The 27865-nt window shown below is 43.9% G+C and overlaps 2 protein-coding genes across 7 annotated transcripts; one reads left to right on the forward strand and one right to left on the reverse strand.

Annotated features, from left to right (window-relative positions):
• Positions 1-22308, reverse strand: shoc1 (shortage in chiasmata 1). 6 transcript variants are annotated; one of them, XM_054730214.2, is made up of 29 exons: positions 22176-22308; positions 20182-20308; positions 17877-17952; positions 15304-15433; positions 14866-14956; positions 14625-14788; positions 14382-14544; positions 14153-14267; positions 13943-14084; positions 12632-12721; positions 12425-12548; positions 12234-12328; positions 11900-12139; positions 11387-11773; positions 11017-11244; positions 10709-10903; positions 10533-10625; positions 9569-9741; positions 9423-9495; positions 9200-9269; positions 8936-9108; positions 8768-8873; positions 7550-7661; positions 6688-6809; positions 1719-1806; positions 1507-1638; positions 1225-1374; positions 480-1143; positions 1-403 (listed from the first exon to the last, which is right to left on the reverse strand). In XM_054730214.2, the coding sequence occupies exons 2-29, from the start codon at positions 20280-20282 to the stop codon at positions 318-320; spliced, it is 4383 nt and encodes a 1460-aa protein (XP_054586189.2). In that variant the 5' UTR covers positions 20283-20308; positions 22176-22308; the 3' UTR covers positions 1-317. The 6 variants fall into 6 exon arrangements, 4 of the variants coding, with proteins under 4 accessions (XP_054586189.2, XP_054586191.2, XP_054586187.2 ...); XM_054730216.2 differs by having other exon boundaries at positions 11017-11241; positions 22104-22236; XM_054730212.2 differs by having other exon boundaries at positions 22104-22236.
• krt1-c5 (keratin, type 1, gene c5) lies at positions 20156-27822 on the forward strand. Its single transcript, XM_015960589.3, has 9 exons — positions 20156-20282; positions 21066-21466; positions 21566-21648; positions 22193-22349; positions 23333-23497; positions 23596-23721; positions 24387-24604; positions 26962-26990; positions 27437-27822. The coding sequence occupies exons 2-9, from the start codon at positions 21074-21076 to the stop codon at positions 27550-27552; spliced, it is 1287 nt and encodes a 428-aa protein (XP_015816075.1). The 5' UTR covers positions 20156-20282; positions 21066-21073; the 3' UTR covers positions 27553-27822.
• Positions 27823-27865: the final 43 nt, after the last annotated feature.

Genomic DNA, 27865 nt, shown 5'->3' on the forward strand with positions numbered 1-27865 from the left:
TATAGAAAAAGGTCCAATTTATTTTGGTCAGAATTTTTATACAACATAGAAAACTGTGGAAACTTCATCACTCACACAATTCTAACAGATAAACAAGTTTAACACAAAAAGCTTTTCTATAGATCAACTAACTGGTTTTGATCACACACAGATATATTTCATCAGTAAAACCGTTTCAATGACATTAAACTTGTTATTTTACATTCGTGTTCATTTAATACGGCTGAACACGTTTCAACAGGAATCAGTAGAACTCAAAAACCAAGTAAAAACTAATTTCACAGCTAAATCATGAACAGGTGCATATTGTTTTTTATTTAATCTGAGAATAATTTTAGTCGGGTCTGTCCGTCTCTCCTGCCAGGAACTCTCTCGTAGCTCAGCCTTCCTCTCTTCATCAGCACTGAAACACAGAAAAGACGGATTCTGGTAAAACACGCCTACAACTCAGTTATGACTTCAGTATAAAAGCCACTTACACTCGCCCGACCCACGCAGGCCAGCCACGTCTGAGCTCCTCTTCCTCTCCTGACCTCTCCAGCACTTGTAGCTGAAGGAAGGCGAACTTGCCGTCATCTCTCTACTCCTAAACAGACAGTTGCTACCGCTTTGACCCCACAAAACATCTGACGGTGGATTGCAGAAGATGTTATCGCTCTGAGAATGATGGAGGTGACTGTAGATTGTGGAGTGGGGGGAGACCTGGCTGCTGGCTGGCTGCTGCAGGATGGGGCTGCAGCTGAATGCAGGGTCCGGTTGGAAAGGGCTGTTAGCTGTGTGCAGGGGTGAGGTGCAGCCATTCTGCGAGGCCCTCAGAGTCATGACAACTCTCCCTGCTGCTTCAGCTGTGCGACTCCAAAAAGGAACCTTTTCCTCCTCGTTCCAGAGGTCTCTGTCGCGCTGGAGGTCAGCAACGGGGCTGCAGGAGGAGCAACTCGAGTCGAGTCTAAAACCCGAGGGGTCTGGGTCCCATTCATTGAAAGATTCCAGGAAGCTGGCACTGTGGTCGCTGCAGGTCCGCTCTAGATGTGGCGAGTTATCTTCAGAGTGGGCACAAGGACCATGTGGAGGACTGGTTTTAGTGGTGTCCGGGTGTTTGGGAGCCATGCTATTCCAGTGTAGAGAGATGCACTCAGTGAAAGTCTAAAAACAAGAAGATAAATCCCATTTCTGTTTAAAAGTGCTTTTTTAACACCAAGACATCTTCTCTGAGGTCTAGATCACCTTCAGCACTTTATGAGGCACTTCAGGAAGCAGCTCCTTCAGCTGGGGCAGAGGGGCCCTCAGGAGACACTGCAGAGACGGAGCCCTGCTCAGCATCAGCTGACTGACCAGAGGATTAAGGCAAGGGAACTTGGACAGGCACTCTTCCTCCTGCAGGAAACACAGCATGCACCCTTTCGAGATTCAAGAATCATATCACTGAATGCTACTGTACTAATACTTTACAGCTTTACTTTGTAAAAACCTGAGAAAATGGCCTTTTTCACTGAAGTCTGTGGTCACCTGAGAAGGCAGCACAGTGAGCCAGTCTCTGGTCAGGTAGCTGGCAGGATCCCGGTCACTGGACATCAGTCTGGTGAAGCAGATCTGGTGGATGAACTCGGCCATTTCCGACACTTGGGACACAATCAGAACCTTAAAAGAACCAAACTGAGAATGAACCAAGTTGTTTTTGACATGCTGGACACCATAATGACTGAGCCGCATGGTTCTACCTTCACATCCAGTTCCCCTGACTTTGTGCCAAACAGCACCAGAGACGAATAAACCAACACCAAGTTCCTGAAAGCTCTGCTGGAAAGTCTGCCATTAAACAAAAACTTCTGAATACATTTGCACAACTTCTTTGATATAGTCAAGTAGAAAAACGTTGCAGAAATGGAATAAATCAGCCCAAATTCATTTGTAATTGAGGAGACGTGTGAAAGTGGATGCTGGGGAAGATGACCTCCATCTTAAAAACCCTCCCACCCACTGAGAAGACCACGGACAGCTCCTCCAGAGGCAGACTGAGACATCCCAGATGTACGCTACCGTAGATCTTCCATCCCCACTGCAGTAAGAGTTTAAGCTGCACTGGCATTACACAATAACAGCAATATTGAGAATGTGTTAAATACCTGGTTTACATCGTGTGTGTGTGTGTGTTCCAGCACAGTTCTGGAATCCAGCTTTGAATGTTGTATTTGTGGTTTTTAGTTGAGGAAGGTTACACTACCAGCTCACTGCCTACAGTATGTGTACATGCATGCTAGAGCTGAGGAAAATCATCAAATAATCGACGCACCGGGATGCGGACATAAACGGTTCTGCATCGTAGGAGAGTACGCCATCATCGATTATAGTGGAATGTAGTTTTGTTTTTTAACGGCGGCACCAGCGCCGCATCCAAAGCTGTCAGAGCGTCCTCCACATTTACCACGTGGTTCCGCCTTAATGTGGTTCTGCAGGGCTGAGCGCTGGAGTTGTAACCCGAGACCAAACTGGAACCGAATCAGCCCGGCCGGTTCTGTTGGATTTGGGCCGTGAATTATGTTAATTGAGCGGGTTGTCGTGCGGCGCGCTCCGCTCGCTCGCACAGCAACTGAGAGGGGGGGGGGGGGACTCTGCTCACACGAGAGCATCAGAGGACGCTCCTCCAAACCGTTGCTCCAAACATGCGTTATTATTTTCATAATTTAATTATTATTTCTCCTGGAAGCGCTCAGTCAGACTGCTTGTTGTAATGTAGGGAGATCCGGTCTTGGGGAGGGGGCGGGGCCAGTGATGGTGGCTGCAGCGTGATCATCTGTCTCTTATTTAGGGAGACAGAGAAGTTAAAAGGAGAGAGAAATAGTGTTGAGAAGCAACATGTCTTTAAACCAAAGAGTGTTCATTCAGGAATGTAATTTGTTATGTAACATGAATTTGTTTGTTACCCTCAGGAGGTGTCCTCTGTGGCAGCCATTTTGAAGCAGCTAAAGAGGAAGCCCGCCTCTAATGCTGCCTTTATATAGGAAATGCCTGAGTGGACTGATGTGATTGGCCGACCTGAATTGGAGGGGGGGTCGGAGAGTATATAGGTGGACTGCTGGGTGTGGCAAAGGGTCGGTTTTTCCTCTCTGAAAGTGACAGAGACTGCTAAGAGAGTTGGATGGGTGGCCATTTTGAATAGTGCTGGGATATTCCGATTTTGTTTTTTTTTTTTCGGACCAGAGGAAATAAAATTGGTTTTCCTTATCTATCGACCAAGTCATCATGTTTCTTTTGTCCTCACTACACTTCACTGTGTAACAGTGGTGGCAGAGGTGGGATAAGAAATGAGAGGACGTGGAAGAACCCGTGGGACAAAGAAAAGCCCTCTTGATGACATGGAAGAAACAGAAGGTCGGACAATGGAGCTAGATACACCTCCTGAAGGAGCCACAGGTGGCGAAGAGGATTTTGAACCAGTGGTACGGCCTAAGCAGACTACAGTTGGTACTGTGAGTAAAGAACTTTCTGAACTTGACATGTTTGAAGAAATGAGAGAGTTCATGCGGCGTTCAAAGCGAACTGAAGCCATACTGTTTGAGCAGATTAAACAGTTGAGCAGTACCATACCAAAGCTGCAGCATGAGTTGTATTCTGAACTTTCTGAGCCTTATGTCCAGACTGAAACTTCTACAACAGCGGCTTTTCCAAAGCAAGAGGTCCAAATGCCTCAGGCGTCAGGAGAGCCCCCTCAAGGACACCCAGCTGATCCTCATTCTCCTTTACGACTGTCTGCACCACCTCAGCTGCAGCTGGCACAAAGCGTTCCAGCACAAAGGGTTGGCAGGATCCATGGAGGTGAACCTAGAATACCTGACTTCAAAGAAGGTGAGGATCCTGAGAGCTTCTTTGTACGATTTGAGCGCATGGCTAAGACATGGGGATGGCTACCAGCTGAATGGGCTGCTAGAGTGGTCACATTGTTGACTGGAAAAGCTCTTGAGGCTTATGCTGGAATGGATGAAGATCAGTCTGACTCATATGATGCTATTAAAGCTGCTGTGTTGTCTAAGTTCAACGTGACAGAAGAGACTTACAGGTACCGGTTCCGAAGCACCAGTGTACCCATGGGAGAGACTGTACGGGAAACCTACAATCGCATAAAGGGACTCTACAAGCGATGGATGCGGCCGGACAGTCGGAGTAAGGAGGAGATTGGAGAAACAATCATCTTGGAGCAGTATCTGCGTGTGCTTCAGCCAGACGTCCGCACCTGGGTGAAGGAGAACAATCCCAGGACAGGAGAGGAAGCAGCAAATCTGGCTGAACGTTACCTAGCTGCTCACCGGGAACCAGCAAGGTCAAGGACTGCTGTGGGACGACCAAGGTTTGGGGAGGTAAAACCTCCAGGTACACCTGGTTTTGAAAGCTTGGACACTAAAGGTGGTAAAAAGCCAATTTATTCCAGTTCGAAGTTTAACCTAATTTGTTATCACTGTCAGCAGCCTGGTCACAAAGCTTCTTTGTGTCCACTAAGAAAACCTAAAATGGTAGAGCTATGTGTGGTACCTGCCAAAGAACATGGTCAGGAACTGTCTGATAGTTTGATTCCACATAAGCATGTGGTGGAGGTAAAAGTAAATGGCAGAGCATTAAAGGCTCTAGCAGACACTGGTAGTTCACAAACTTTGGTAAAATCTTCTATGTTGAACAATGTACTGCCTGACTTTAACAGGCCTGTAAACATTACCTGTGTTCATGGATGTCACAAAGATTATCCAACTGCAGATGTTACCATAGAAGTAGAGGGCCAAGCCTTTATGTTAACTGTTGGGGTTTTGAACCAGTTAGCATATGATGTAGTTCTAGGGCAGGACTTGCCAATCTTGGACAGCTTGGTTCAACAAAACTCTGCGGCATTATCTTGTGCAGTCGTTACTAGATCTATGAAAAAAGGTTTAGAACCACTCCCAGATGCAGAGGACAATTTGTATGAAGGTGGGAGTAAAACCAGGAAAACAAAACGACAAAGAAGACAGGAGAAAAACAAGTACAAGTGTATGTCAAAACTTGCTGAACCTGCTTTGCCTATTACCCCACCTATTGATCGTCGGTGGCAGATCCCCAGTAACTTTAAAAAGAGCCAAGAAAATGATCCATCTTTAAAACCTCTTTTGCTCAAAGCACATGAAGTTCATGGTGAAGAAAATGTTGGGGGGGTCAAAAGTTTAGATGGAGAACCTTTTATAATGAAGGATAAACTGTTGTATCTTGCTGATATTGATGAACCCAGACTGGTGGTGCCTGAAGAATATCGTGCCGTAATCCTACATTACGTATGTATGTTTTTGCCTGTCCTAGATGTCCCGACCAGGGTACAGTATGACCCAAATGTAGGATTACGGCACGATATTCTTCAGGCACCACCAGTCTGGGTTCATCAAGGGTCGGTTTTTCCTCTCTGAAAGTGACAGAGACTGCTAAGAGAGTTGGATGGGTGGCCATTTTGAATAGTGCTGGGATATTCCGATTTCGTTTTTTTTTTCGGACCAGAGGAAATAAAATTGGTTTTCCTTATCTATCGACCAAGTCACCATGTTTCTTTTGTCCTCACTACACTTCACTGTGTAACAAATAGAAGATAGAAGTTCTTGTTCCACTTTATTCTTTTGTTCCATGAAGATAAACTGATGTTAAATTCAGCTGAAAGAGAAGCTGGGAGGAAGTTACAGGAGGTCTTGTCTCCTATCTGCTCCTCCAGAGACAGCATGGACATGAGGGTCACATGGTGAGGGTGACACAGGACAGGTCAGTGGAAAGGTTTGTAGTTAGCTGGTTAGTGACGGAGATCCATCATCTGGGTAATTTAATCCTAATCCAGCCCACAGCCTTCTGCTGGTGTTATTATCAGGAAGAATAAAACACACATCTTAAATATTATTGGAAGTGTAGAATTTGTTTTGTGTTTTATTTTTTTCTGCATCAAACAGAACTTGATTCATTCTCCAACATTTCAGAAACGAACCGCTGGGTTCAAATAAAATAAACTAAGTCAAACATTTCATTTGGTGTTACTTCTGACACCCTTCAGCTGCGGCATAAACATCTGACTCTAGAGCTGCTCAGAGACATGAAACACTCGTATATGAACCCATTATGTATTTTATTATTACATTATGTGTCCTGTAGGTTTTCAGTACTTTTTTACATTTTGTGAGTTTTTGTAAAGCGTGTTTTTCTCAGCCTGAGGCGTGGTGTTGAACCAGGAAACACATGTTTTACTTTGTTAAATCTTCTTAAATGTTTACATGTTTGTCCTAACCTGTTGTGGATGGAGAGCTTTTGAGGGATGGCAGCTTGTGTCAATTACGTTTTTGATTTAAAAAAAAAAGCAAGTATCTGACATCTTCTATTTATCGATGAAAACAAATCCATATGAAATAATCGTGATGCATCGGGATATCGAATCGAATCGTTGACCCAATAATTGTAATGAATCGGGAGACAAGTGAAGATTCACACCTCTAATACATGCACCTTTGTTCTTGTTGTAGCTGAGTGTTGGTGCTGCAGTAACAAGTGAATTTCCCCACTGTGGGACCAAGGAATTCTTCTATTCTAGGAACTTTAAATGCTACAGACATGGCACCTTGGAAGTGGTGCTAAAACCGACGAGGGCTGGTTTAAAACGTTTGCACGGTGTGATGTGTAAGGATGAGTGTGAACACAAACCCTCCACCCTGGCTGTCAGAACAGTGCAGGAAGAGCCAACAGTAGCTGTACTGTAGGGAGAGGGCCGTCAGCCTCATCACCAGACGCTCGCTGGCTCGCTCTTCACACAGCTCATCCTGCTCCTGCATGTGCACACACAATAATAAGCCATTATTGACCTTATGAGCTTTTGTATTTGGATCTCACTTTGCCAATTTACATTTGAAACTTTTAGCCAGTCTTCACTTTAAAGCTTGGTTCATGCTTGACGCGTTTACTTTCCGCGCGGTGATGCGGCTCGCGGCTGGAACGCGCTTCACAACTCGCAGCGTTTATGGTTCGTGCGGCTCGTCTCTGCGGTGAGCCAATATTCTCCCAAACTGTAGGGGGCAGCATGGAGCTCTACGGCATGCATCCAACACTACACCATAGTAGAAGTAGAAATGACTGTTTACAACATGGCATTCCAGCATTTTTAACAGCGTCCTCGTCTTTTCCGACAGTGCGAGCTATTTCTCTCCAAGAATTATTAACAACATGTTGATCACGGCGATCTCTGAGAGCTGAATCATACCAATGTCTGTATTTACCAACCTCTGCCGTACTAGTTCTTGCTGGTCCGCCATGTTTTTCCGCGTCCGACCGTCCGCGTGGTTAGAACATTTCCTAGGTGCGCGCTGCGGAAAGTTTGGGCCGTGCGGAGGCGCGGTGGAGGGGCGTGGTTGTTAAAATGACACAATTTTACCACGCGGACCTCGCGGAAACGTCAAGCATAAACCAACCTTAAGAGCATCAAAGAGCCATTTGAAGGTCCAGACTTGAGTATTTTTAGGTCAAGTCAGGATCAGCCCCAGACTGATCTGTCAAGGCTACGTTCTGCTACCTGGATAACGATGGCTGCGTCTTCGTCCACCGTGATCACGGCGTAGTTGTGAGTCCCTCCAAGCATCTGCAGGGTTGGACTGTGGCTCCTTTCCAGCACAGTTACACAGAAACTGTAAAAACAGACGTTCCTTAAACCATGAGCTCCAGCACGTAGGCTACAAACGGCCTTCAATGGAAATCTGCCAGAAATAAAGCATCCGTTCAAAATCTCTTGAAAAAACAAAACAGCTTCATTTTTGTGGAGAGCTGCACGAATCGTGTTAACGCCCGGGGGTTAGGGTCAGGTCGTGTTCCAACCATGCACCGTTTTTATTCCTGCTACAGACCTGTTACTGATGCTAACGGTTTATAGTTGTAATGCTAAATATCTTTGCATCTTCTACAGATCATAACTAAATTAATGCAACAAAATAAAAATGACAAACAAACAGAAAAAGTGAACTTTTTTTACAACTGTTCTGTTGAGTCTATTAAAGCCTCAAATTAAAGTCACCATTGTGACTGAAATTGGGATGTTGATTATTTAAGACGATTTTTCAACTAAATGTTGATTTTGTTTGTTGATTCGGTCATAAAACTGCTCAGGGCCCAATCAGGACAAATATAAATAAACAAGATGATCACCAACATAACTCGTGATTCTTAGTATAAAAAGCCCAACATACTTGCTCATAGCTTATGACCCAAGGGCTACAGACCTTGTTTTGACTCGGTTAAGCCCAACCAGTAAGGACCCAAACACCAACGTCTTGAAAATACTGACAGCAGGAATTATACAGCGGCATTTATAACAGAAATAAAAAACACGAGGTACTTTTAAGATGTAAAAGGTCAAGAAGGGGGTCTGAAGAGCTGCAGGAAATGAGGACAAAGTCACTGAGTTGGCAACACTGGGAGGAGCGTTTGATTTGCAACTCGGAACAGTGCAAGGGGGAGGAGCCAATAATCGGCTTGTTTTTTAATAGTTTAAAACTCAGATCGTAATCGGGATTAAAATTCGATCAACTGAGCAGCCTGGAAGTCTAGATCACATGAAACTTTGTTGGAGCTGGACCTTGATAAATGTCCAAACACAAGCTCATAATAAAGTCCAATTGCCCCGCCCACTCAGTCAGGGCATGACTATTAAATGAGCTGCATGCTGATTGGCTGACAGCAGGTATTACCCAAATATTAGAAATGAAGCTTTTTTTATTGCTTTGAACTGAAAACTCACTCTGACTCAAGCGTCTGAAGCAGCAGTGGGTGGTTCAGAAGGCCCTCTGTCACGATCAGCACAAAAGGAAGATTGTCCTCCAGACACCATGAGGTGTTCTCTACATCTACAGGTGAAGAAACGGGCTTTCAGGAGGATAAAAACATCCTAACATGGCTGCAGACTCACCTTCAGGGATGCTGGTGGTGAAAGTCAGGTGGCTGATGCTCTTCTCGCTGCAGACTGCTGACCACGGAGACGAGCCTGGATGGTCGAACTCCACCAACAGAGAGAAGCAGCTCCAGGGAAAGTCTGCACCTATATGCTGCTCACACACTACCACACAGTCACTGCTGCATATGCTGCGTGGACACGACAAGAACATGGGAACCAAATATGAACGATGTACCGACCCCATTACAGAACGAACATGTAGCTGTGTGTGTGTCTCACCTGCTGACCACACCAACACTACTCAGCTGCTTCCCGTCCTCATCGGGACAAAGAGACGTCACAGCAGCACCTCCATCAACAAAACAGGCAACTTTTACTTTCAATGGTCACATGCTCTATTAGATGTGAACACACGCTGCTGTGAGCGTTAGCTCTGGCTCAGGTTTTACCATAACCCTAACTACAGAGCTTGTTTATGCAGGCTGCCTGGATTTCTGCTCACCAGTCACTTGACTCAAGTCGCTGATGATCCTCGATCTGCTGTCATCAGAGTCCACGGAGAGCACGACGAGAATCTGCAGGTAAAAAGTTACACCAGGTGGCGAAACCAAACACAACCTGACATTTGACCTTTTGCTCTAAACGGACTTTCTCTGCCGTCTTTCCCGTTCTGGTGTGGAGCCAATCAGCCAGCAGCTGCTGCAGCTCCAGCAGCTTAAAGTTGGACTCCTGCTTCTCCTGGATGAGGAGGATCTGCATCCTCTTCAGCAGCTGCTTCAGTCTCTGCTCAGAACACACCTCAGCTGCCTTGGTCAGGGATGCTTTCATAAGGAGACCACCGTAAACAAACATTCCACTTACGGGCGATGGAGGGTGGATTTAACGGTTACACAACAAGTAAAAGCAGTTTGTACTTCAGTTAAAGGCGTGGAACACTCGGTTCATCCATGCATTTGCAATGGTCTCTAGTAGGAATGGATGCTTTGTAAGTTGTGCTCGGAGTGGGGTGGGGGGGTACTGGTGCAGCATTTCCAGTAACTAGCAGTAACCCGCATCACAGCTGAGCTTCAGGCGACAGGATCTGGAGACTCATTTCCTCAGATTTGGACATTTCAGCTCGGCTGGATAATAGCGACATGGATGTTTTATCTACACTAAAACACAAGCCTGGAGGAGTTTTTCTATGTGGTGCTAATGCTAACAGTTAGCTTCTACTAGCCGAGACATCTGCAGACTCCCAGACGCTAAACCAACAGCTTCCCTGCCCCCATCCAAGCTGTTATTTAAGGAGCGTGAGCAGCTTTAAGCAGAAATATGGAAATCTGACGCATTGTACCAGACTTAGCTTGAAGCTAATCCACATCTGCGGTCCTGAGTGGGTGAGTCCATGAATGTTACGTGACAGTGTGACGTAGATCTGTCAGAAGCTACTGCAGGAGAGAGGTGTAGGAGACTATTTAAATGTTCGACCTGCATGAAAGTCTCAGAGTTATGATCAGAAATGAGATTTTAAAAATGTTTTTCCTCTCAAATCCATCTGCACTCATGCGAGTTACAATAAAAACAATGCTGCACATCGTGCTTATGTAACGATAAAGTTTGCCATACTGACCCACCGCAGTACTCAGATCACACTTCAGCAGCAGCTCTTTGAACGTCACCAACACATGGATCAGAGCAGCCTGGTTGAAAAGCAACTCTTGATCTACAAGCCAGTTTGGATTTAAAGATTTAACAGATTAAAATACAAAGATAAAGTCAGAAATACAACAAAAACACGTCTGCTACCTTTGAGCAGCTCTGCATCCTCTGCTGGAGCCCTGCAGAGGGCTCTCTCCTGCTGTTTGAGGAGGAAATGCGTTTGGTCCGGGGCCAAGCAGCTGAAGTGTCCCCATGAAGGGAGGGTGAGCCCCATCTGTCTGGCAGAACTCAAGCACGGCTGAGCGAGCGCCTGCAGCTCATGGTAGGCTCGCCGCTGGCTTTCTGCAGGGCAGCAGAGATTTACAACAGGTCTAGGAACACAATCTGATCAAAATACCAACTTTTAAACGATATCAAAACAATGAGAATGACTTCAAATGACACGCGTTACAAACCTGTAGCTCGAACCGGCACAACCCTGCTGAAAGGTTTCTCCTGAGACGCCGACTGGCTTGCTGGAAGAGCGCTAAACCGATTTGTCCTCTGAGCCGCTGGCTTGTGTTCTCTGCTAGCGTCTGCTGACACAGCAAAACTCACAAGTGTTGGCTTCCTGTTGGGAGTCCACATCTCCTCTGGAGCAGGCTGCTGCTCTCTCTGTGGAGGCTGAGAGAGCGTCTCTGCTGCTGAAATGAGGTGGAATCACCGTCTGAAACCCTAACTTTAACATGTTTAAATGCAGTTATCATTAAAGAAGTCTAAATATTTGTATAACCATTTCATTTAGGATGAAAATGCATAAACAGAAGGGAATGGACCACAACTTACCTTCAGCTGAGCCTGGCACCTGCTGAGATCTTAGTTTGATGAAGTCTAACAAAGGATCCAGGTCTCGTTCTGGTCGTCTTGCTAACGCCAAACGTTTTTGATCATCTTTAACTTGTAGTTTGGAGGACAGGTTCAGCTCAGATGAAGCTTCATGGAAGCTCAGCTCTTTCTCAGACGTGTGGAGTTTGTAAGGTGGAGGAGACGAGCCCGCACCACCTAAAAACGTCCCTTCTGAAACCCTTTCTGCAGTGCTGTTGGTAGCAGAAGGTTTCTCTTGCTGAGTAGTTGAGCCGCTGGCTTGGGTCGAGAGGGAACTGTGAGATGAATCCACACAGGTGTCGTGGTGGGAATTGGCTTCGTTTGGTGAATCCCGAATGAGCGATTGAACTGAAAGCAGAAAAAAGTCAAATATGATGAAGAATATAAGAAATCTGAAAGTCCCATTCATAGTTTTGCACTTTCATCTCTGCTTTGATTCATTATTCACCGAGCTCCAAAAGCTTTCATACAGACCTTCACTTTCTACATCTTCAGGTAACTCTTTTGTGAATTCCTCCCTCTCCTCCTTCCTGGATTTGGGAATCTCGGGCATCATTTTCTCAGTGAACTCACAACTGTGGCCGTTAAGTGTCTGCAGGATCTCCAGCTCAGACCCCACCCTCTGCTCGTCACCAGATCTGCTGAAAGCTTTAGCCATTTTAAAGGCTTCATGCAGAGGCTGGAACTCCGGGGCTGCTTCCTGTACACAAGGCTCTGTGAGACAACAGTTTAGTAAGAGTTTGTGATTTTAACAGTGTTCATGTCTAAATGTGACACAAACATGGTGGAACGTTAAATCAGCAGTAACCTGACAGCAAAAGGTTAGCCACAAAGGTCAGATGCTTCTCTGACTCCCACAGCGCCGCCTCCATCTTTTGGCGAGTCCGTGCTGACAGCAGAGAGCTACAGGACAAAGAGTAATGTTTCAGGAGCTTCGGAGGACTATTAGGTGATCTTTGTTACGTTCACAGATGAAAAACAAAAGCTGAGATCACTCACAGTGTGCCGAAAGGAGACAAGTCTTCCTCCTGGAGGTGAGAGGTGGAGAGACAGCTTGGGTCTGGACTCATCTCAGGGCTCAGAATGGAGTCTAGCTCTAGTTCCTGGTGAGGAGCAAAATCATCTAAGAGAATAAACACATTTAAAAGTTCATGAGTGACTCTTAAACAGGCTGTCAGGTCCGAGTACGATCTCTGGGACCGGTACCTGGAAGCTCAGTCAGGATCAGGCCTTCTGTACGGTGGCCCTGTGGTGGATCGTACTGAGAAACATCCAGCGGAGCTTCTAACAGGACCGCTACAGAAGACACAAACAACTTGTTTTTGTTTTTCATTTACTTTATATATAAATGACATATGTAACGTGGCAGATTTTTTCAAATTTATAATGTTTGCAGATGATACAAATTTGGTTTGTTCAGGTAAAGATATAAAAGAACTTTTAAAGAAGGCCGAAAAAGAGTTAAATATCCTCAAATCTTGGTTTGATGTAAATAAACTATCACTGAATATAAAAAAGACTAAATTTATGATTTTTGGAAATAAGAAGGTAAAAAATGGGGACTTTAAATTAACAATTTCAGATACTGAAATTGAAAGAGTGTCTGAAATCAAATTTCTTGGTGTCGTGATTGACTCTAACTTATACTGGAAGCATCATTTAAATTACATAAAAGGAAAAATTGCCAAATCTTTGGGTCTATTATATAAGCTGAAGGACATACTAAACCATAAGGCCTTACGTCTAATATACTGTTCACTAATACAACCATACATGGCATATTGTATAGAAATATGGGGTTCAACTTTTAAAACATATATACATGAAATAAAAACTATACAAAAGAAATCTATTCGAGTTATGAACAAGAGCAATTATTATGCTCATACTGACCCGTTGTTTTTAAAATCACAGATTATGAAATTAGAAGATCTATATTATTATAAAATAATGCAATTTATGTTTAGAGTAAAATTAATGGCTCTGCCAAAAAATATACTAATGTTCTTTGCAAAGAGGGAAAGTAAATATGATTTAAGAGGTGTATGTATGTTTGTTGTACAAAAAGCCAAAAAGGGCATGAAAAGGAGATGTATCTCTGTAATGGGAGTAAAATTTTGGAATGAGGCTAAAATAGAATTAAAATTAGCAACTTCTCTTTCAGTTCTTAAAAAACTTATCAGTAAAAACATTTTTGAAGAGTATTAATTTGATGTTGATGGATGGATTTGTGTTTTACTTTTATTTGGGTTGTTGGTTCATTGCGGGAAATTAAAAAAATGTTTTGTAAGTAGGTTAGGATATTCTATAAGCTATTGCTTCTGCCTAAACCTGTTCAGTCATGATATACCAAACAGACACCATATAAAAAACAAGGCATATGTTAGTGAGAAATGGTATTTGTATCTAATTGTATGACATGTTAATGTACATTATCTTAAGATAACTGACTGAATAAATTGATCATTCATTCATTCATTCATTCGTTTGTACTTTCAAAACATTTTTCTCACTTACTTTTCTGAAGCACATCCAGGACTGAACACTGCTCCTCCAGAGGTTCAGGAGAAGCTTTCAACCAAGCACAGACATTAGAATAAGTGCTGAAGTTCTGCGGGCTCGGCTGGAACGTGTCGACCACAGCGGGCAGCAGCAGCAGCTGCAGACGAGCAACAAAATTATTCAACCAGTTATTTAAAAATACAGAGGATTCCTCATGATGTTTACCTCTTCTTTCAGCAGTGGTTCTTTACAAAACTCCTCCTGAACATCTGCACATATCTGAGGGTTAACAGTGTCCACATCTGGGTTGTTCTCATAGGACGCACATCGCGTGAAACAGCTGTAACCCAACAGAGTTTAAAGGCCCAGATGTTTTATTCTACAGTAACGTGCAGGCTGTGAGAAGCAGGGACTACTGAAACGAGGAAACACACAGATACAGATCAGAAAACACCTGAACATGGGGTCCTCAGAGATGCAGAGTCCCGTTGGGCCCAGCAGAGGGTCAGCCACAGGAAGCATCTTGAGTCGGGACAGTGTGGCCTTAAGCGTGGGTAAACGTCTCTTTAGCTGTGGCACATAATCTGGAGTTATGAGCTCCTCCGGAAGGAAGAAATCTATAGAAATTAAAGTGTTTTGTTTAATTAAACTGACTTCTTCAACGTAATCAAACCAATAAAGGATAAGAAGAAGTTACCGTTGTTGCTACCGTGCGGCTCCATCTGGTCAGCGGTCACCTTAAAGAACGATTCATGACATAGATCTGGGTCCTGCTTGAACAAACATCTGATCTGATCATCACGTTTGGGCGAGTCGGGATTAGAACTGGGTATCACGTCCACATCGTCCCACACTGAAAATCTGACACGTGATGTGATGATTACATCGTTCCACGACTGTTAACACGTTGATTTTATTGCTTTTCAAATGTATTTAACCTTTCTAGAGAACTGAATGATCGGTTATTTCCTTTCAGTTCACAGAGCACTGAACCAGCAACAACCAGTCTGCAGGAGGAGAAGACCTTTCCTGTGAAGAAGATCAAGTTCGTCTGTTAGGGTTGTGATGAACACATGAATGGTTACTAGTGAACAAACAGGGGAGGGGGTGCTTTGGCACGGTTAAGAAGAAATAAACAAATTCTCTGGAAAAAAGGATTTTTTTATGAATATCTCTGTTGGAGCAAAATATTAAGAAAAGTCATTTAGCTTGTTTGCACATTTTTTATTCGAATGCTCTTTAAATGAATTCCAGATCTGTACGTTTGTTTGTTTTTCCTCACTTGTTTACAAAAATGAACTAATCAGGACCACTAGCACAGATTTTCTCCGTTTCCGTTCAAAGCCACCTGGGCTAGGCCAGGACAGCAGGTGTACCTCTGACCCAGGGCCTCCTGTAGGTGTCGTCACACAGCCTCCCACTGACGGGGTAACGCTCACTGGGACCGGGGAAAGCAGGAACTGGCAGTGCCAGCACAGTCAGGGTCGACTTCAGAGTGGCGCTGGCCTGAAAGAAACCCAAGGTCAATTACCATCTGGTAGGGTGACATACATCCTCTTTCCCCCGGACACGCCCACTTTTCACTCTCAGTCCGGGGCGTCCGGGAGGTTCCTGCATTGATCAAAATGTCGGGGTTCTCATCCAGGAGCAGGGATCGAGTTATGGGGGGCTAGATATCGTTCAGGGAAAGATCCAGTTTCTGCCTGTTTTACAATATTCATGGGCTCAGCCTAGCGGGGTTCTGCTGAGCGGAGGACGCAGAGCGCTGAGTGTTGATGCGCCCGCTGCGTCCGGCGCACCATACCTTCTCAAGGTGGCGCAGCAAAACATTATTATTAACACATGATCGTTCATATCCGTTTATATCCTCTGGCCTTTTAATCGTTCCTGACGCGCTCCGCTCATCGTGTGCTGCGGTGATGTCACCTCACTGACGCAGCATCGACACGCGCTCGCCGCTTTGTGGTCAGGAGATCTTTGATCTGCTCAGAAGTAACTGATGAGGTGAAAAAGTAAGAATCCAGGCAGCAGATTTTCTGGAGAGTTTAGAGGAGATGCAGGAAGATGAGAGACAGACAGGACAGGAAATAGTTCAATAAAAACAAGAAAATAAAGTCAAATGTAGGTAGATTTATCTCCACTACACGTTTTTACCTGTTTAAAACAAGTTATACACACGTCATATTTATACATCTGATACAATTCAGATCACCTTCAAAACTCAGTCACACACCCAGGGCCGTTTCAAGACATTTTGGGGGCCAAGGCAAAAAGCAGAGACCTGACCCTCAGGCCACCAAGACGGATGCCCTCCACCTCTTGGCTGCACCTAGAAATCCTGTCCATAAAGGTTATGAACAGAATCGGTGACAAAGGGCAGCCTTGGCGGAGTCCAACTCTCACTGGGAACGAGCCCGACTTACTGCCGGCAATGTGGACCAAGCTCTGACACGGGTCATACAGGGACCTAACAGCCCGTATCAGAGGGCCTGGTACCCCAGACTCCCGGAGTACTCCCCACAGGGCCCCCCGAGGGACGCGGTCAAACGCCTAATATGCAAAATATTTACATATTAATTGTTTTAGAGCCTTCATGTTGGCAGAACCTGGTATTAAGTTTAGCTCTTCACCTGGAAAACAATGGGTCCGGTCCCAACTGGTTTGTGTGCTTTTGCCATAGGGTGAATGTGACGTGATCGGTAGCCACTGATCTGCCCTCTTATTTGGAAATGGAAATATGGTCACTCTCCCATCTGGTGAAAATAAAAACTCACCTCAAAGTAGGGCTGCTCAATTAATCGAATTTTAATCACAATTACGATCTGAGTTTTGAACGATTATACAAACAAAACAAGCCGATTATTTGCTCCTCCCCCTTGCGCTGCCCTGAGTTGCAAATGAAGCGCTCCTCCCACAGTGTTGCCAACTTTGACTAGCCTGGTAAGCCAGACTAAATAAATGTATTATTTAGTCTGGCCACGCTCCATTGACGGCTCTCGGTTGTGGGGCGGGTTCTACCGTTGTCTTTCTAATGATCTCCGAATTCCACTGGAGAATGAATGTGACATCCTCTTGTTTCACTCTGTTGCATCGTCCCACCCACCAGGCACATAGAGTTAGCTACTTTCTGGATAACTGTCGTCGACGTTTCCTGCAGGTTAGCTAAACACTCCGCCTGCGCTCCAGACCGTTCTTCAGGACATTAGGAAAGGGAATGATGTAGTGATGTGTCAGTCGCTAAAGACACGGCTCCCTGTTGGAGTAACCAGAGTGAGTGACACACACTGCACCTGCGGACTCCTGAGCCACTAAAAACGGCTAAATGTGCGCCTGCGATGCGCTAAACACACGTGCAGCTTGCCCCTGATTGCTGTGAGACCGGGTTGGGGGGTGGGGGGTGCAGCTGTGGTTGGGACAATTATTACATTAACTGATGGACTTGTAAATAAATAGTTTATAAATAAGGTAGAAATAAGTTCCTCATGCTGATAAATAATTAATCTCTCTAAGGACACAGTGCTAGTGCACGCTCCTACAGCACCTTGACACGACTCAATAAATGTTATGCAACATTTTGTGAACATCAATTTATTTGCATGCATTTGTTATAAATGCCACTGTATAATTCTTGCTGTCAGTATTTGCAAGATATTGGTATTTGGGTCTGTACTGGTTAGACTTAAATGAGTTAAACCAAGGTCTATAGCCCTTGGGTCATAGACTATGAGCTATAAGTATATTGGTCTTTTTATACTGGGAATCAGGAGTTATTTTAGTCATCATCTTGTTTCTTATTTATTTTTGTCCTGATTGTGCCCTGATTAATTGTATGACTGAATAAAAACAAATAAAATCAGCATAAATTGAAAAATCGTCTTAAATAATCGAGATCTCAACTTCAGTCACAACGATCGTGATTATTGTTTTTGCCACAATCCAGCAGCCCTACCTCAAAGACATAATCCAGAGCTTTATACCCAACAGCAGGGAAGAGTCCAGTTGTTGGACTGCTGTTCCTTTCACCCCTAGAACAAAAAAGAGGTTAAACACTCAAATTAGGATCTCAAGTAAAGCGTTACTATAGGTTTGTTAGTATTTTTATTATCATAAACCAAAACACCAAATTTAGCATGGCCAGTCTTTTAGCATTTACCACAATTGGCTTTAGCTAGCTCATTTCTGTAGACTAGCATTACCCTCTCCTCACATAGCTTAAATATTCTTTTCTGCTGCTTTAATTTATATTAATTTATTAAAAAACAACCAACCAAACGTTCATTCTTTTTCTACGTAGATGAACATCAAACTTACATAATGAAATCACGTCTTTTGGAGAGCTATCGCCGACATCCGGTACCAGACCTAACAAAGATCGTCTATGAACACAGCACGGTTCGGTAGCACGCATGCGCAGTCGGACAATCAACTTTGATGGAAATTTAAACATAAAACGGTTTTTACGAGTTATTCATTTACTTGATAATTTACTTAATTTCCCTCTGACGTTATTATTTTTCAGTTAAGGTACGAGTCACTGCAAACATGACCAAATTAACCTAAATATGAAGAAAAAAACATATCGTTAAAAACATGTCATTTCCAAGCAAAAGATAAAAATAATGGTGAAGAAGAAAAAATATGTAAAACCACCCGACCTTTAGAGATATGTACGTTTGTATTTAATATATTCTTTTATTTGATGTATTTATAATATATATATTTTTTTCATTTTGTATTTTATTTGTCATTCGTTTAAAGTATATAGTTATTTAATTTCTATATATTTAATTTATGTTTATCTTCCACCATGAGAGGTCGCTGTTCGCCAAGTCGTTAAAATTCAGCCCTGACAGTTGCCCTGCTCAATGAGCTCCAAACATAAAACCAGATGAAGATTTAGCTTGTTTCAATCCACTGATTTCCTTCACTCGTTTCTTTTGACAGATATAATTATTGTGAATGTAAAATTGGTGTTTTGTTGTATTTTTAATACAGCACTGCCTGTGGACACTTCTTTTCTTTTCTAAAACATTTGCTGCCTCCTACCCAAAACTACAAATGTCCTCTGTCCTGACTGGACACTTCAGAAACCGACATTCTCTTAATTTTTAGTCTTTACTAGTTTCTTCTTCATGGTGACAAAATCAGTGTGTTTTTAAAGGCTGCAGTTTAACTTAGCAATACCACTAGGGCAATGTGTGTTTTCACACTGGAGTGATGTATGAATTTTCACACTCATGTGGTGCTGCCCAAACTGCTGGCTGACCTTTTTCACCTCTTAGAAACGTTTGGATTTGCAGAATATCCCATTTTTACAGACATATTGTGGCAAATTTTGATTAAAACAGCAAAAAGGAAAGGCATAAAATGTTCAAATGTGGCAAAACGTTGCAAAAATATTAAATAACATTTAGTGGGACAACAAATCTTTCCATCCTTTGGTATTTTTATCTAGGAGCAGACTTTCCACTAAAAAAACACAAAGACATAAACAAACTTTTTAGTCTGACTAAATTTCACTGAATTAAAAGTCTTGATGTGTTTGCCTGCTCTAAAAGGCCGATAAGCTGGTGTTATCGGTGTCCCAACTGGAACAAAAGGAAATTCACACACCAAACCATCAGGGTGGAGCTGGGTGGAGTGAGGCGCAGCATTTAAAACAACCTAAACCAGGTCAGAGCCACTGAGTGATCCGATCCATCCAGAAAAATAACAATGCTCGGGGGAACTAAGGATCATACGTGCTCGTAAAGCAGTACAGGAACAGCGTGTGTGAGAAAACCAGTCAGGTTTCCAGTCCGGCCCCGTCCAGCTACGCCCTGTGCTTTCTGTGCATTTCTCAGGGGTTTTGCTTTCCTTTCACCCCGTCTCTGCATTGTTCCATGCTTCCAGTCCGCTGGGCCACATCTCACATCACTCCGAGGGTATCGTATCCTCCCACAGTGCACTGCAGAGCCAGCCAGGGTCTGCAGCATGCAAACCACACCAGTTTCACTGAGCCAGTGAGAGGAAAAATTTGGACCTTTTTTCTGATTGCTTTGAGATGCGGGGTTAAATTTGACACTCAAGACAGTCTTTTCTTTAGTTTTACTTCTAGTTAGATTTAAGTAAACTAATCCAGCATCCTTGCCAATATTTACACTTTGAATCTAGGTTTGAGCAGGTAGTCTGCAAGGTGTCGTGTTGCTTCCTTGTTGTACGGATTGGACACCAGAGTCCCCTCCCAAAGGCCGCCCCACCTCTGCAGGACTCACCTGTGAAAGCCGATGCAGCAACAAAAGTCACTCTCGCCCTCAACAGGGGGAACCCAGCAGGAGCAGAGCCAGAGAAGACCTCCTGAAGACCTGAGCCACATGTAAGTACTGCTTTGACCTCTCCGTCCTGTTCTCAGAGAAATAAATACACAAGGGAGCTTTGGTCATCGTCTTTTCCCACAGCGATGATGACAACATAACATTTACAGCCAGATGTTTGCATGAAGGCTTAAATTTTATTCATTTATTTCAGGAGAACCATCTCCGTTCTCAGAGGTTCTATGTGCCGTTTTAGGAGAGGTGGGAAGCAAATTTAGTGTTTTCAGGTCAGCAGAGCTGTCTTTATAGTTAAAAATGATAAAATGATAACAGAGTATAATAAATGATCCATTTATTGTCCCTCAGTGGGGACATGTTGGTGTCACAGCAGCAAAGCAGATTCACAACAGGAGCAAAGAAGAAGAATCAAGAAAAAGAGGCTGCAAATTTAACAGGAAACATGCAAAAATACTGAAGATGCAACTGAATTTAACACGTTAAAAAGAAAACCGTGTAAACAGACTAGTAGGTTATTAGAGGGAGTATATAAACCTTGGTAAAATAAAAACTATTGACCACAATTATTTGCAGGATACAAATAAATATGAACTGGAGTGAATGCTAGAGTTGGTAAGCTGGACTGGTCTACGTAGAGATCTCCGATCCGTGGCAACATTACAGAAATACAACGGAGAAAATGACCCTAACCCTTACAGTTATAACAGAAGAACATGTGCAAAACATCCTCAGCAACTTCCGAGATGAGATGGTTTTAAAAATCATAAAAGTATTTGTAATTTGCAGCTTCGTGCTTTGATGCCAAATGAAAACTGATTTTCCTGCAGTTTGCACAATGGCCTCTACCCTCTCCGTGCGCAGCATCTCGTTGCGACAGCCCTCCTTCTCCAGCATGTCTGTTAGGGACAGTGGACGCACCATTAGAGCCAAGTCCTCCGTCTCTCCCCTGTCCACCATCAGCACTGTGTCTCTGTCCCGTTCCCTCTCTGTGGGAAACGGCCTCAACACACTGGGCTCCAGCCTCTCCCTCAATGGCCTTGGCGCCAGCGAGAAGGAGACGATGCAGTGTCTGAACGACCGGCTGGCCAACTACCTGGACAAGGTGCGGACACTGGAGAGGTCCAACACTGAGCTGGAGCTGAAGATCAAGCAGCTAATGATGGAGAAAACTCCAAAGGGGCATGACATCGAGGGGATGATGGCTCAGGCGCATGCCATTGGACAAGAGGTCAGTGATCCGAACTGCAGTTAAGCTCTTCTTTTAGGTAAAGGAAAACCAGATAGAATTGGCTTTTTATAACGTGCACATGCATGCTGTCCTGCACAGGTGAGGAAAAGAACCCTGGAGAATGCTCGGGTCATGCTGGAGATTGATAACGCCAAACTGGCTGCTGATGATTTTCGGGTCAAGTGGGTATCACACAGAGGTTCCTTTATTTTCCCTTGCTGCGTTCACACAAGAGCGCCAGACTGCAAAGCAATGTGAATAAACGGCCTTTCTGTCAGGCGTGTGAAATAAGACGGTGCTCCCACGCCGACAGCCGAATCAGTCGTCAGAGCAGGATGTGATGGATTATTCGGGTCCCTCACCTCTGAACAGTTGGCAAACTAAACCTGAGGCAAACATGGAGTTACAGAACACCCACTGCTGGTGTTTTCACCGCGAGCTGGCAGGAGAGGTGGACAGGGACCAAGTGATGGAGCAGCACGCTTCTGCACAAGTGACTCTTTAGTCCGATCTCAGATCGGATCATAGTCATTTTTAGCAAAATTTCAGAAATCAATGCGTGATGTTTTGATGTAAAAGTGAAAAAATTACTTTGCATTAAGTTAATGTTTTGTAAAATCAAAGTGTTTCAGATTACCTCACTGACATGAAGTGAAGAACATTCAGTTTGCTGCTTTTAACGTTTTATTGTTGTCTGCCGGGTTCTCACCACGTTGCTGCCTGCAGATGGGAAGCGGAGGCCACGCTGTGCCAGTCGGTGGAGAGGGACTGCCAGGCTCTGAGGAGGGCAAAGTCAGACCACGACCAGATCATCGCCACTCTGAGAGGAGACCTGGACAGCTTGAAGGAGGAGCTGTACTACCTCAAGAAGAACCACGACGAGGTGAGATTCCTGCCAAGATCAGAGCCACACTCACGTTCCGGTCTCAGTGGGAACGGAGTCGGAGACTTTTAGGGTTTAAATGCGTTTCTAACGTCTGTCTGTGGAGTGAAGCAAAGAGTTTCCACTAATTAAAAGGTGGGATTTAGAAACATATCTCACATTTGAATAAATAACCAACTTTATTTTCTGACAGGTGTATTCAGAATTTATAAAATAAATCCAAATATAAATAATAATAAAAATACATTTAATGCTGTTTTTAATAGGAAACCAGTTTCCTGCCCGTTTGTAGGACTAGTTAAGTCTGGATCACCACCCGCTGGCATGAAGCCTGTGTTTGCTGTCCCTGTCAGGTCTCAGGTGAAACACGATGATTCTCCGTGCCCACACACACACTTCATCTCAAGCCCACAGACGGCACGACGCATGAACCGGCTCAGCTGCAGACACTTTGAGTGTTTAGACAGTCAGGTGTGGCGTCCAGGGTGTAACCTCAGACTTAATGATCATTTGATTGTACAGTTTACTCAGTACACGGACGCAATCTTCAAATGAAACTGATCAGCTGCTCCAGGCTCACGTGGGAAGGAACAACATCGATCTAAAGTTGCAGACAAATTTGATTAAAATACACAAAACTGAGGAAATTAGATCTTAAAAGAGCTGAAATCTTAAATCAATAAAATGCAATGCAGGTTGTGTCCATCATGCACAAAAACAGCTAATTTTCAGCAAATAGAACTAATGATGTGATTCAGACTGTTGTATTTTTACACTTTAAAGACACAAGTGAACCTGTTCTGCTGCTGAGAAAATCTCAAACTTGAAGGGCCAGTTATGGTCCTTGTCTGAAATCAGGGGGCCATTGTTTAGATGATAACCGCGTATCACTGCAAACTACAGTCATCACGCTGGAGGAGACAGACACGATGTTTAGATTAATCACTGCTTCAGGAGAACTTCCCCGTCTCCGATTGTTGCAGGAGATGAGCGCCCTGAAGGCCCGCCTAGCCAGCGAGCAGGTGAGCGTGGAGGTGGAGGCGCCCCAGGGGCATGACCTGGGGGCCATCATGGCTGAACTGAGGGTCCAGTATGAGGGCATCGCTCGCAAGAACAAGGAGGAGGCGGAAACCTGGTACCTCAAGAAGGTCAGCGTGAATCAGCTCTTATTATTAGCGCGTTTTAAAGCTACATTCCTGAATAAGCACTTGATCGGATGCAGGATGTTAATCTGACGTGTGTTCAGTTAGAAGCAGTTCAGTCGGAGGTTAAAGAAAGCAATGAGGCGCTTCGCTGTGCTCAGGGTGAGCTCAGCGAGAGGAAACGCTTCTTGCAGGCTCTGGAGGTTGAACTCGACAGTCTTCGGCGACAGGTAACGTGTTGCATATGGCTTGGATGTTCACATCTCAATATTTCTATGTGGATTATTAATATTAATAATAGCTGTAGAGCTGATCCATGTTCTCACCTCGCCCTCTGAGGTGAGGACATGTCAGGACAGCTGGAAAACAGCAGCTTCCCTAAACTCCTATATTTAGTCAGAAGGTAGCCGGGCTTTTGTCCGCGTGTCATGTGAGCAAAGATCAAACAGCACGCTGCAGAAGCTCAAAGTCCAGAACGTGTTTGCACAGCATGATAGACCTGAACGTACAGATGTTGAGCTCAAACAAGTCCGCTTATAATGCAAGACTAAAAAAAAAAGAGGTTAGCTTGATGTTTCACACCTTTTGTGTTGTGTGTGAACAGACTTGCATCAGTGCTTACCTTCTCTGATGTTCTGTTAAAGGAGCAGCCTGGGCTGCATTGGCTGCACACCTTTTGAAATCTGCATCAAATCACAGCTAACTTCTGAACTTGGAAGTTTCAAATCCTGCTACAGTAACAGATGTTGTATGTACAAAAGGAGATCATTCAATAATTTGATCAATCACTTCTGCATTAGCAACCATTATTAAGCAGCTTTTCTCAAACTAAACCACCACATCAGTCACCTCAAACGCACACGTCCTGTGGCTACATTATTATTGATGTCACCAGGTGAACGTGTTGGAGGGAAACCTGGGAGAAACTGGACACAAATACTCTGTTGAGATGGACCGTCTTCAGGCCACGCTGACGCAGCTGGAGGATGAGCTGTCCCAGCTGCGTTTGGACATGCAGCGCAACAAAACCGACTACGAGCAGCTTCTGCGCATCAAGCAGAACCTGGAGATGGAGATCGCGACCTACAGGAGGCTGCTGGAAGGGGAGGAAATGTAAGGAAGGGTGTTTCTGTTGGTGGGTTAGGGTTCAAGCCTGCAGGAGTGCAGCTTGAGCATTTCTAACTTTTCCCTTTTAGAAGAAAGGAACAGCTTACAGGAAATTAGATGTTTTTCTTGAGATTAACTTTGTAATTCAATTCAAAGATACTTTATTAATCCCAGAGGGAAATTAGAGTTTCAGTACACACAATTCTGAGATCAGACAGACATGGGCACGACACATGACAAGAAATGGTGACTGTGGTCATTCGCAGCCCGAGTCGCGCTACCTTAATAGAGATCGAGGGTTACATGAGGATTGGTTCAGGTGGAGGGAAAAAAGGCACTTCAGAGTTACCCTCCACCAGGAGGGCAGCTTTGCTCTGCAAAAACCACCTCAGACAGAAATGCTACAAACTTCAGACATCACACAACATAAGTGTCCACTAGGTGGGGTGATAGGGTTGGGGACTATCCACACATCAGTGCATGCAGCCACGATAAGCGGCGCTCGTCACCTCCGTCGGGACGGGGCGGGGGGGGGGGGGGGGTCGTTGGGTTTAGAGAGTACAGTGAGTCCTGGAACGATTCAGCAGCCTTCACCGGTCTCAGTCCCTCACAGGCTGGGATAGGGAGACAGAGTTGCCATGGCGACGGCAGCATTCCACATTTCTTCTGAGGGGGGAGTTTTCACTACAGCCTCACAGGCTCAAGGGCACCAGATTAAGATAAGAACTTGTTTGGGGGCCAGACAGAGATGATTTCCTTTCTGTCTTAAAGTTCTGTTGGCCTCCAATCCCTCTAGACCAGGGGTGTCAAACATATGGCCCGCGGGCCGGATCCGGCCCGCAAGTAGGTTAAATCCGGCCCGCGAGATGGTTGTGTAAACTTTATTTTCATACTTTACAATGTAGAGTGAAAATAAACTTATCTTTGTGAGCAAGTTTTCTCTGTAGTGAGTATAAATAATACAAAGCTGCGCTCAAGGCTCACACACAAGAACTTGAATCCCATCCTGAAGTTGGCCGCCACTCAGGATGTGACTTCTGGTATTGATGTTCTGGTGAAAGCTAAAATATGTAAAGTAAAATGAGTCAAATATACTTCAAGTGCTGCATTAAACTGATCTACCCACATGATCTATAAGCTCTTTGAATCACTAAGGAATGTTTTATTTTATTTTTTTTTCAAATTTTCAAGTACACTTCAGGTGTTGTACTTGTACTATTTTAGAGACACTGTCCTCAGGCTCCAGCCTTGTTTTATATTGATTGTATTAAAACAAAGAAAACAATCTGAAGTTGTTTTTAATTTACCGGTCCGGCCCACTTGGGACTAGATTTCCCTCGATGTGGCCCCTGAGCTAAAATAAGTTTGACACCTCTGCTCTAGATCCAATAATGGCGTAAATTAATCCATTCCCAACCGTGCTGTCCCGTCAACTCGCTCCTTGATCGAATCTACCTTCTGTGCCAGAGTCTGAATCTCAGCCAAAGTTCCAAGCTTACGACTCATCTCGACAATTATATGAGTTTGTGCGTTCACAGCACGATGTAATCCATCCCTGATATCCGGGATTAAGCCAATATTCCTCGACAGCTCATTAATTTTCCAGTAAGCCAGGCAACCGCTCAGGCCAAACAGCAGGAAACCTGACCCCAACACCACGGATATCCAGACGTCTTCAGAATCCTCTACAGACAGCTGAGAGAGGCAGATAAGGTTCCGCTGTTTCCAGGAGTCCATGATATAACCAGCTAGCTCTGTCCCAGAGGGGCAACCGGGAGCCCCTTCTCCTGTTCTCTTCGTTGAAAAAATCTTGTCAGTCGCATTGAGAGACCAACTGACCAGGTCCATTTTTTAATCATTTCCAGTTTCCAGAAAAAAAGCAGAAGCGTCGTCCACCCAAAGAGCCTTGGGATAAGATAATGTTTTCCTCACTGTCGCTGCATGCTTCCTTAGCACCGGAACTGCTGACACGTCTCACTAGTCGGTGACTTGATGCAATCTGCTGGGTTCCTTATATAGGAAACTTTTAACTATTTGGTATAATGAACTGAACTCAAATGGAACATTTTATTTTGTGAAGTGTCTTGAGACGACTCGTGATTTGGTGCTTAATAAACTGAATTGAAAGGGGAAAAAAGAGAAAACAACCATTTTTCATCTTTATAAACATGACAGAGTCCACCTTTGAGCATTTATTAGACTAAATTATTCTACAACTAATGACTACACTCCTAGAGTTCCCTGTTTAGGCTGGAAATCAAAGCTCAAGGCATTTAGAAGTCATGAAATACTCATTTAAAAAGTCAGAACATAACTTCTGGTCCATTTTTTATGGAATTCTACTGATTTTATTTGTTTTTCAGGGTGAAAGAAACACCCCCACCTCCTAAAAGTAAGTTTTATTCTTATTCAACAGATGTTTGTGCTTTCTAATATTTTTACGATGATACCATGTAAGTACTGTACATGTAGGATATTTAAATAACTTGTATTTTTTGTACAAACGAGAGTTTGTGGAGAGGTAGAATGTGATCATCCTGCTGCTTTTTCAAACACACATTAAACCACATTAAGCTTGACTTTACAGCTGAATGTTGCTCTGAGTTATTTGTTTTTTACACTTTTTACATGATAGAAACCAGATCAAACGGAGACAAAAGCACCAGACAAACTACTTTGTTCTCCGTCCTGCTTCTTCTTTTTTTTTTAACAATCCAGACTTTAGATTTCAGTGACCTGAATCACAGCAGCTGCGTTTTTACCCTGCTAATGATACGTTAAGAGTTTCGTTCCAGTAGATATCAGCTCGCCATGACTCACCCGTGTTTCCTCCTCCAGAAGACCCAGAGGTACGAACCAGGAAGATTGTTAAAGTGGTCACGCAGACGATGATCAACGGAAAAGTGGTGGACGAGTCCAGTGAGGTGGAGCAGATTGAAGACACAAAAAAATGAGTGAAACAGATGAAACACAGCTGACTCCGACATCCAAAGATCACTGATGGCATTCAAGAAGTTGTTTTTTCCTCCTGTTTAGTCTAAACACTGGAAATTCTGTTCCAAAAATGTTGTTTACAAATAATTTTCTTCCAGTCACAAACAGCTCTTGAAACAAGTTTTGATTCAGTTTGCTTCCATGAGCGAGTTTTATGCATTGACCGGATCTTTGGCTTTTCAACAAGTCTTACTTTAATCAGAACAATAAAAGTAGCTCTGCTCTTTTGAGTGCTTTATTCTTATTTAAAAATGTGGTTTTTGCATTTTCACA

This window comes from Nothobranchius furzeri, chromosome 10 (genome assembly GCF_043380555.1).
Source record: "Nothobranchius furzeri strain GRZ-AD chromosome 10, NfurGRZ-RIMD1, whole genome shotgun sequence".
Taxonomy (NCBI): domain Eukaryota; kingdom Metazoa; phylum Chordata; class Actinopteri; order Cyprinodontiformes; family Nothobranchiidae; genus Nothobranchius; species Nothobranchius furzeri.

Coding starts and splice junctions, on each gene's coding strand:
- krt1-c5 (XM_015960589.3), top strand. CDS start 21,074: ATGGCCTCTACCCTCTCCGTGCGCAGCATCTCGTTGCGACAGCCCTCC. Junction 21,649..22,192: donor GCTGATGATTTTCGGGTCAA/GTGGGTATCACA, acceptor TGCTGCCTGCAG/ATGGGAAGCGGAGGCCACGC. Junction 24,605..26,961: donor CTGCTGGAAGGGGAGGAAAT/GTAAGGAAGGGT, acceptor TTTGTTTTTCAG/GGTGAAAGAAACACCCCCAC.
- shoc1 (XM_054730214.2), bottom strand. CDS start 20,282: ATGTGGCTCAGGTCTTCAGGAGGTCTTCTCTGGCTCTGCTCCTGCTGG. Junction 14,545..14,624: donor GCCGCACGGTAGCAACAACG/GTAACTTCTTCT, acceptor TAATTTCTATAG/ATTTCTTCCTTCCGGAGGAG. Junction 14,268..14,381: donor TCTGAGGACCCCATGTTCAG/GTGTTTTCTGAT, acceptor GTTGGGTTACAG/CTGTTTCACGCGATGTGCGT.